Source organism: Oryza brachyantha, chromosome 8, assembly GCF_000231095.2.
Source record: "Oryza brachyantha chromosome 8, ObraRS2, whole genome shotgun sequence".
Lineage (NCBI taxonomy): Eukaryota > Viridiplantae > Streptophyta > Magnoliopsida > Poales > Poaceae > Oryza > Oryza brachyantha.
Genome location: NC_023170.2, coordinates 5,364,660 through 5,374,727, shown reverse-complemented (window position 1 = coordinate 5,374,727; position 10,068 = coordinate 5,364,660). Strand labels below are relative to the sequence as shown.

The following is a 10,068-nucleotide window of genomic DNA, read 5'->3' as shown; positions in this document are numbered from 1 at the left end:
GCTAATCGTGACTTTATTAGACTTAAAAAAATTATCTAATAAAATAGCCTTTGTTTATGTAATTAATTTTATTATTAGTCTATATTTAGTACTTCTAATTAACATCTAAACATCTAATATTAATATGACAAGAAAAAAAAAAGGCTGGATCCAAACCGTCACTAATCTCTGAACCGGAGCAAACGTCACAAACAAAGCCCTCCCAATTCCACGCCATCTGCTCCTCCGCCTGCGCTCCGCTTCAGCCTTTTGCTAGTGCTACTACGCAAAGAAAACCTGAACGAGGAGGAGGAGGAGCAGAAAAAAACACGGCGCAAATTGCCAAATTTTCCATGTGTATATTCCCCCCTCCACCTGCCTTCACCTTCACCTCCACCTCCTCCTAGCTATACCTCGTGCTCTCCTCCTCCACTGCATGCTCCCCTTTGTCCTGTCTCACTCCCCCTCCTCGTTCTGCCCGCTGCGTCGTCGCCGGCGCGCCGCCGTGCCCTGACAGGGACAGCCTCAGCTGGGTGGGGGTGCATTTTGTGGTTTTTTTTTGTTCTTGTGATCTCGCCGCGGTGGGTTCTTTGACCTCGGGGAACATCTGGGAGGAGGGAGGGAGGCGAGCTGCTGCGGTGGTATGCTAGCGTGCTTCTTCTCCTCTCTTTGATGAGTTGGCGGCGGCGGCGGGGAGGAGGAGGAGGAGCGTCTCCGGCGCCGGCCGCCGCCTGAGGATTCCCTGTTTCCGAGGAGGGGAGGGGAGGGGAGGTGGGTGGCCCCGTTTCTTGGTCTTCCCTGATCCTGATTACCCGCGCAAAGCCGTTTCTTTTAGCCGCCGCCCCTTCGCCTAAAGATCTGTTCTTTTAGCAGCAATGCGTTCGTGTAATTTCGTTCCGGGTGAGATGAGATTGCGATCCGGGTTGGTGAAACTCTTTATTAGCTCTGAAATGGTTTCCTTTTTCAGACTTAAGGAGAGGATGAGCTTGTACTGCAGTGTTGATGCGCGCCCTGCTCTTCGTCCGTCCTTGTTCGTCCTTGTTCGTGTTCTTGATTTTTTTCCCTTCACCATTACAAGTCAAAATTTGGAGCTCAAAGCTCGCGCTGGTAGTTGTGCTGTTCCTCCTTGGACGAAAAAATGATGGGGCCTTTGCCAAGAAAGGGACAGGATAGACAGCGACCTGTCTTTGCCGCTGTTTCCACCATTACGCGTAGTAAGAAACTAATTATGGTAGTAATCCAAGAGAGGTAGGAGTGTGGCTCATGGAAATGGAGGACACCGTTGCTTACCATTTCTTGGTTCAGTTGGGGGATAGTGTGTTGCAGTAAAATGGTTCGTTTAGTTGTTTTCCCCTTCTGTCAAGTAGATTTGGATTTGGGGTATTTTGCTAAAGAAAGGTGATGGTTGTACTCTTTGATCCTTGTGGAGTACCCAAGCGGTTAGAGTACTGTCCTTTTGGATTACCTTCTTGAAGGATGATGCTACATCTGTTCAATTCTCTCTTTGTTGTTTCAGTCTATGGTATTTCTTACAGAAAGGGGCCAACTTTGCTGCTATTTATGTCCATTAGCTTCTGGTAGAAGAGGGGTCTAGCGATCTAGTTGCTGATTTACTGACCCCTTTAATATGGGGATCTTTGGCTAGCTTCTCACAGAAATGCCTGTGATGCCATTTCGTCCTTGCCTACGCAGGACTTTAGTGCTTTGTGAAATGGACATGTGGCGTAATTTCCCCGTTTCTTGAATCGGTTTCTTGTTGAGTGTCCTAGTTAATAAATACCCCTCCAGAACAATTTGAAGGCAATGCTGTAGTTCCTACAACAGGCTCTCCAATCCCGCTGCCTCACTAGCCTTGGCATAGGAATCCTTTGATTGTTGTGTAGGTCCAGAGTATGTTCAAAGAATTGAAATCCAATTTTTGCTGAATCTTTGCAAAGAAGTACTAATATTCTGTTCTCCCATAGGTAGATACACCATGGGGCTCTTAGGTATGGTGGGCGACTCATTTGGTTGCTCAGCTACCGGTGAGCGGCTTGTCTCTGCTGCAAGGGATGGAGACATCCAGGAGGCTACGGCCCTGTTGGAGCTTAATCCCCGACTTGCACGGTACTCAACGTTTGGGATCCGGAACTCGCCCCTCCACTACTCGGCAGCAAAGGGCCACCATGAGGTATTCTAAACTGATTTTCTCCAATACAATGTTCCCTTATCTATAATAAGGTTCTTTTGAGATTGTTCAGTCAAGTGACAATTATTTATTTCATTGGTTCATTAGATTGTTTCTCTCCTCATAGAGTCTGGTGTTGATATCAACCTTAGGAACTGCAGAGGGCAGGTGAATTTATTTTCTTTCTCACTTTGTTCATTGATTTTGTTCATGACTTTTAATATCTCATTTTGGTTTATAAAGAGTATTTTCCATTAGGGACTAAAGAATACAATCTACTATTCTAGAGGATGAGAAGCTGTTACCCTTGCTAGATAGCTGCAGCAATCTAGACAGAACTGCTTTTCTTTTGTTTGGATTGTGTTATTTACCTTTCTTTTGATAGAACACATGGAGTACTCTTCAATGGTTAATTGAATATCAACTCATTGATTTCTTTTCATTTCTGTTGTGTTAAATAAAATGTTTCTGTGGTTTTTGTTCTAATGCTCAATAAACTGTTGTACGCAGACTGCTCTAATGCAAGCTTGTCTATATGGTCATTGGAAAGTTGTACAGATCCTAGTTCTTTTTAAAGCTAATGTAAGTGACCCTCAACTATTTTTTTCTTGTGTTGAATCACACTGCAATATGGACTGATGCAAGTGCTTTATATCTTTGATTTTTTAGATTCACAAGAAAGATTGTTTTAGTGGCGCAACAGCTATTCATTTTGCTGCTCTAAAAGGTCATACGCGGTGCCTTCGGCTCCTTGTGGCTGATTACGTACCCAGCTTGCCACAATTTTGGAATGTTATGCACGCGAAATCCACAGATATAACAAATAAGGAAGCCTTTGATGCGGTGTATGTTAAATTCTGACGTTAGTCTATGTTGGCATATACTGGTGACTAATAATTGCATTACTTCACCTTCTGATTTCCAGAGCTCTCCAGATGTTAATAAACAGTAAGTCCGATGGAGGTGTCACGCCGCTTCACTTGGCAGCCCTTCATGGGCATGCTGAGAGCGTGCAATTGCTGTTAGACCTTGGAGCCTCTGTCTCAGAGGTCACTATCAATGATGGTTCAACTATTGATCTTATAGGCAAGATGCTAAATGTTTAAGTCAATTCAAGTTGTGATGGAACTTTATAATTGATTATGACATGAAAATATATTATTAGGCACATTTGGAACTATATCCAGATTCCTATATGCTCATAGATTAACTCTTCTTCCAATTTTCAGGCTCAGGAAGCACACCTCTCCACTATGCGGCTTGTGGTGGAAGTCCTGTATGCTGTCAAGTATGCATCAATTTTCTCTTTCATGAGATTTCAAACCATTCGGCAGTTCCCATTTACTGATTGCTGTTAAACAGCTTCTTGTTGCAGCCGGAGCAAACATGAGAGCTCAAAACACCAATGGGTATGCAATAGCAAGTCCATATAAGATTTACTATTTCTACATCACATGTATCAGACATACATAATAGAATATGTTTCCTTACTATTATGGACATATTTTTACTGTCTTGAACCTTTTTAATTTTTATTTTAAAAATAGACTCGTGAAACTTATTTCCAAATTTAAACCTTTGGACCATGCTATTCTGGATAGCGTGGTCGGCGTGGCAGCATTGTTTGGCCATGCCAGCCAGACTATCGTGACGAAAGAAGACTGACATGTCAGCTCATGGCGTGATAGTATTATCTGGCCACGCTAGATAGGGTGGTGTGGTCAGAAAGGTCTAGATTTGAAAATAAGTTTTGGGACGGTTTAGTTTTTAAAATTTTAAAATAAAAGTTTCAAAAATAATAAAAATTCATAATTACCACCTTGAAATTTCATGCATTTCTAAGATGTTTTCTACAAATTTTATCACTTAACTAAGGTCAGCACACCAAAATTTCATGTGGATAGTATGTGTCTGAACAGGAATTTCCAAGCTAACTATGCTAAATATTAAGTTGGTTAGAATAATAATTTTCTAAGTAAACCATATTTCTTTTGAGTTTCAACTCAAATTCTGGAACCATGGTGCCATATGCTTGCCTGGACTAAAATCCAACATGAATAATTTCCTGTTCCTAATCAATGAGAGGTTTTGTGTGCACTGTCTATCCTTCGATATCTAAATAAATTTAGCTATAATTTATTTGGATTGCTTACTCTGCTCCAATGCTATTTGCTTGAAGGTTGACCCCTTTGATGGTGGCTCGATCATGGCACAAAAATAGTGTTGAAGGTATCCTAACCAAACGGCCAGAAGTTCCAGTACGCATTCTTCCATCATCATATCTGTCTCTCCCGCTAATGAGCATTGTCAGAATTGCTAGGTGAGTAGAATAAGTGATGGTTTAGGTAGATCTTATTATCATTTTGTTTGTCTGAAATTACCAAACCACTACCTATCTATTTCTGTAACATAAATGAAACATGTTCAAAATTTGTCCAAACTACCAAACATTTGTACTCAAGTAGTGTTTCCATAGAGCACAAACATCTGTTCCACCAGAAGAGGTGAGATTCACCAATATTTCACAGTAGGCAATTACCTATAGGTTCAGGAGTTAGACCCGTTCAAAGTAATCTCTACTCATTGTAGGAGAAACGAAACCTCACTAGGTGAGAAATATTGAGAAAAAAGAAGATGAATCTAGTATACAGAAACTTTTTCTCAAGGCCATTTACAAATTTTAGTGTTCCACAGAATTACAAAATGCTGCTTTCATTTTCGCTGTTTCTATCACTCCCGTTAGCAGGGATCAAAACACTTGGACATTTTTGCTGGGGCTAGGCTGGGAGCCATATACCAGGCCAGTCCCTGGTGAAAATTGATTGTCCAGTTTTTCCTTTACGAACTTTTGACTAAACTCAAACTTTCAACAATAATAAAAACAATGAGAGTTCAATGGCACAAGGAACAGGCCAACACATCTATTGACCAGGTATACTGTACCACCATGTACAGACACTTGGAACCAGTTTTCGCCGTTAACTGGCTGGTTCATTTCAGATGAAATTGAGAACCTTGAGCTGTAGTTTACATATATTCAATCGTTTGGATCTTTTACAGGGAATGTGGGTGGAGAAAAACTTCTGTCTCATCTACTTGTCTTGATCAATGCGCCATATGTTTGGATACGGAATGTGCAGTGTCTGCAGAAGGTACTCTCGAACTACTCCACAGTTGAATACTTCTACTCCACTAATGCCATTCAAATTAATATGATTTTATTTATTTTTGCATAGGCTGTGGCCATGAGTTTTGCACCAAATGCGCACTCTACTTGTGTGCCACCACTAGCAGCTCAACATCCATTCGTGGCGTGCCGGGCTCCATACCTTGCCCTTTGTGCCGCCACGCGATCGTCTCGTTCGTTAGACTTGCAAGTACAACCCCAATAAAGGAGCTCCCGTGGACGAACAAATCATTAGCTCTCTGTGCAGCAGGTGCAAGCACTGGTTCCAAATATTCTGGTCCTGCAGCAATCAGTCGTTCCAAGTATGCCGGTTCTTTCGACCGAAGGTCTGAGATGCGCAGCCTGCGCTCCTCTTCGGTTGATCTTGGATGCTCCTCATTCAGAACCGTGAGCTCAGGGAAGCTGCCATCAATAAAGTTGAACTGCACAGGAGCTGACGAGACGATGCCCTGCCTCGTCAGTTGCTTCAGGCCGGATGTGCAGAGGTCGTCTTCGTATAGGGAAAGAATTAGGAGATACTCACAGTTTTCATAGTATTGTTGTCGGTTTGTTTGTGCCTCCCGTCCGTTTTGTGAGTTTCTGGGGGTTTGGCAGTTCAAACTTGTGCAGTGCTTGTCCATGCTTTTCTCTGTGCTTCTTGATACCTGTAGCTTGTTCTGTTCTTCTGCTTGTGGTCTTCTTGTAAGTTGTAACATGACATGTGATCCTCATGATTAAGATATCTTTGTGCACATGACCCTTGTTCAGTTTCTTATCTAATCTGCTGCAAATTGCGTATGCACCATCGGCAGTGAAGCTGGCAACTTCAGAGATGTCAAATAAACTAGCAGGTTAGCCTGCGCATTAGACGTGGCTCAATTTAACATGTTGGAAAGTTTGAATTCTATTTCTTTTGTTCTTTAAACATTAAAAACATTAAAAACCAGAGTAATGTGCATTTACAAAAACTCGCCAAATTTGTATGACTAAGATGGTATTTGGTTGGAGGCCACAGATTACGACAAATTTGGCAAATCTCTTTTATCAATCAAGACTGTTGTTTAGTCTGCTGCCACACTTTTAGCATATGAATGTCAAAACATCGTTTTGACATAGCTTCCTACTCTCTTTATCTTTGAAAACCTGAATTTCTGAATATATACATAGTGCTTTTTTTAAGAGAAAAGTATTTTTACCTGGCCTATATATCCGGTTGGATATATGCAGCCTTTTTATTTATTTATTTGGAAACTTAGTCCAAGTAGAAAACTTAGCTTCTCAAATACCCATTTAAAATTGATGCTCCTATGAAAATTTAAACTTATAACCTTAGTGTTTTTCAGGTCATTGCAACTACTAGTCCATATGCCCTGTCTCTTAGAGATAGTGCTTATACAGATTTATTTCTAGAAGTTCGTTTAGTGTGCTATAGGCATTCTTTTAACCATTTTTTATGGAACGTGTGGACGTTTACTACGATAACAGTGCTTAATTTAGCTGCAAATTATTGGATTAGACATTGTGGTTATTTGTCACAGCCATTGATCTGATAAACAAGAGTTAGCTACAACCAATACACAAGCATAGCACTATGCACCTCTGAAAAACGGAGAAAGTACTACTTGCATGGATCCTTATCCCAATATGGTGATTCACAGGAGGTCTTCTGTTATTTACCCAATCTCAAAATCACCAAATGCAAGAAGACAACAGAAAGCTAGTACAAGTACAGCTTGCCCTCCCTTGGATTGGTACCTAGTTTTTGTCTTGGCTTAATTAAACAGAATTTCACCAAATAAATTAGGACTGATCTTATTGGTGGCTAGAAAATTATAGTAGTACCTAACCTACAGCAAGCAAATCTGGTTAACTTGGTGGTGCATAAAGTGAGGCAGTGAGCTGGCGATTCTGGTGTGGTTTCTGAACATTCTTGAGAGAAAATAAACATAATTCCATTATCTCCGTTGTTAAATATATGACGCTTCTTCCCTGTAAAAGTTCTTTCGAATATAAAGATAATATTTAACCATGCATTTTATTAAAAAACTATATAAATATTATTTATTTTGTTTTGAGTTGTTTTATTCATAAATGTCCTTTTAGTACGAGACATATTTTGCATTTTACAGTAAAATTTTGAATGTAACAAATGCTAATGTATGACTTGTTTTCAGCCAAAATTTCAATTATGATATGAGTAGCCGAGGACTCGTAAGTGCCCTGACAAGACGGCTTGTTAATTAGAGCCTCGAAGAACATAATGACGCTAAAATCTAAATATGATGTGGATAAGCTTTAACAACATGTTGTTTTTCGGAAGAAATACAGGGTAATGAAGGACGGCCTCTGTTCCTTTGATTTGTTACAGATGGATTCTTGCATGTAAGAAACAAATTGTACTTACGACTATGTGGACATCTAAATCGAAATTCTGATAAATTTGTTACTGATCATGGTTTCCGTAGTTATCATCAAGTGATGATTTGCTTTAAGGATCCTAGCTAGCACCATGATTCCATCCCAAGCTCGTATTTCACTTCCAAACAGTGATGAACCCGGACCCTGCCCCAGGGCTTAGACATGAAAGCCCATGTAGAGGCATGTTTTTTTATCAGGCTTTCATCGAAAAAGCCAAACAACTTATTTACGAAAAAAAATAATTTATAGATAAAACTTTTATATATGTGTTTTAGCAATTTAAAGATAAAACCGAAATATAAACTATGATAAATAGCCTAAAACTAATTCTAAATTTAAGTTTAAATAATAAATTTAAGTTATAAACATAAGCACGAATGAGTCTCATGTAATTTACTCGCCCAATATGCAGTGTGCTGGCCGAAACCTAGATCCGCCCCTGGCCCTGCTTCTTGGTGCACTCCAGTTCATGTGTTTGTTTCACTTGCCAGTTACCCATGATGAATCAGATAGCTAATCTTCGAATCTTACATTTGTCGACCGTCGAGTGATTTTAGTTTGTCTGAGGAGGTACCATTAATTTCATCGTAAAAAAAATCGAACACATGGATCGTACATACTTTGCTTTCTCGGTTTCTCCGCTGAATTCAAGCAAACAGACAAAAAACAGACAAGTTTGAGAGTTGAAACCAATTATATGACCTCCACCGTTCATTCAGAGACTGAAATGCTAAGACGGCGACATGCATGCAAATTTTCACGATATTTTCTCTGTATTTCGATGAACAACGTTATTAATTTTTTGGCACATGCTCGATTATTCGTTCTATTTAAAAACCTTCATAATTATTATTTATTTATGATTAGATCTGTTATTAAATATATTTTAATTATAACTCCCATTTTAGCCTATTTAAAAAATAGACAAGTTTACGCCAGAAAATCAACTATGTGGTGTATTAAAATTAAGAGTGGTATACAGGATCTCACTCTCATGTTGCACCCACATCTTTTTGCGGCCACAGGCCACAATTTAAATTTTTGATCTTAAATTTGATGTTGATTTAGGTTATTTCATCGAAGTTTCTTTTTCAATCATAGCTTTTAAATAGTTAAAAATACATATATAAAAATTTTATTAAAACTATTTTTTTACAAATATTTGGTTTGATTTTTTCTATGAAAAAAATCAAACAATCACCTCTTTGTTTGTTTGCTTTGACTTTTGACTATAAACATATCTCATGTCATTGCATTTACGCCGGCCGGAGGTATGCACGCACACTGCATATCCAGCCATGGCCATCACTTCCAAGAGTCTGCTGCCGGCGTTAGCCAGCAGGATCCTCCGCGAAGGTCGCCGCCAGCCGTTGCTCAACCCGGGCCTCTTCTCCGCCGTCTTCGCGCTCGCCGTCGCCAACGCCACCGTCTCCCTCCTCGCGTACTCAAAGATCGTGCTGCCCATCGCTACCAGGACCGGTCACGACTTCAATGCCCTCTGGGATGCCGTCCCGGCGAGCTCGTCCGACCACGGGGAACTCGTCGAGGACATGGCGAGAAGTGTTCTGGAGCTGATCCCCGCCACCGCCACCTACGCCGCCGTTACCGCCGTGGTCGGTAGCGTCTCGTGGGTCGTCGCGGTGTTCGCCGCCGTCGGGGCTTTCTCAGGCAAGGCGCCCAACACCTTCGGCGAGCGGTTGAGCAGAGCCAGGAGCCCTCTCATGGCCGCCGCGGTGGCGAACTTCGCGGCGAGCGCGTTCGTGGGCGCCATCGCGGCGTTGGCCCTGGCAACGGTGTTCCTCGAGGAGCTCTTGCCGGCGCTGGTGCTGGTCGACATGCTCCTCGGCCTCGCCGCCTACGCCGCGCACCGCTGCGTCGACTTCGTCTGCGCCGTGGGCGTCGTCGTGGCAGCGGAGGAGCCCGGCTGCGGCGTGGCAGCAGCGCTCCGCCGCGCGTGGCGGCTCACGGCGGTGGAGCCGGCGGAGGCGGTGCTGTTCGTGCTGGCGATGCCGGCCGTGGCCGGCGCTGCGTCGCCGTTCTTCGTGGTCGCCGCCGCAAGCGCGCCGTCGAGCGTGCCGTGGGCGTGGCATGCCCTTCTCGGGCTGGTCTACGTGCTCTGCTCCGGCGCGGCGCAGGTGGTGTCCGCGTGCGCGGTCACCGTGTTCTACCATGAGTACCGGCTGCGGTGCAAGGAGGCGGATTCACAACACAGCGATGAACCCGATGTTTAGTAAAGAAAGTACCTAAATACTCATACATTGGAATTTTCCAATTTTGGATGTGGGGTTAATTAGATCTTTGGTTATAAATAGCATTTAATATAACTGTTAAATGAAAC

At 42.2% G+C, this 10,068-nt stretch overlaps 1 protein-coding gene across 8 annotated transcripts; it reads left to right on the top strand.

Moving 5' to 3' along the window:
• The first annotated feature begins 217 nt into the window (after window positions 1–217).
• LOC102707420 (probable E3 ubiquitin-protein ligase XBOS35) lies at window positions 218–6,064 on the top strand. Of its 8 annotated transcripts, XM_040526795.1 has the most exons (12): window positions 218–879; window positions 947–1,858; window positions 1,944–2,149; window positions 2,255–2,314; window positions 2,657–2,728; window positions 2,816–2,991; window positions 3,072–3,232; window positions 3,376–3,434; window positions 3,509–3,555; window positions 4,326–4,466; window positions 5,207–5,298; window positions 5,383–6,064. In XM_040526795.1, the coding sequence occupies exons 3-12, from the start codon at window positions 1,955–1,957 to the stop codon at window positions 5,865–5,867; spliced, it is 1,488 nt and encodes a 495-aa protein (XP_040382729.1). In that variant the 5' UTR covers window positions 218–879; window positions 947–1,858; window positions 1,944–1,954; the 3' UTR covers window positions 5,868–6,064. The 8 variants fall into 8 exon arrangements, with proteins under 8 accessions (XP_040382729.1, XP_015696106.1, XP_040382731.1 ...); XM_015840620.2 differs by lacking the exon at window positions 947–1,858 and having other exon boundaries at window positions 218–336; XM_040526797.1 differs by lacking the exon at window positions 947–1,858 and having other exon boundaries at window positions 218–750.
• The last annotated feature ends 4,004 nt before the right edge of the window (window positions 6,065–10,068 follow it).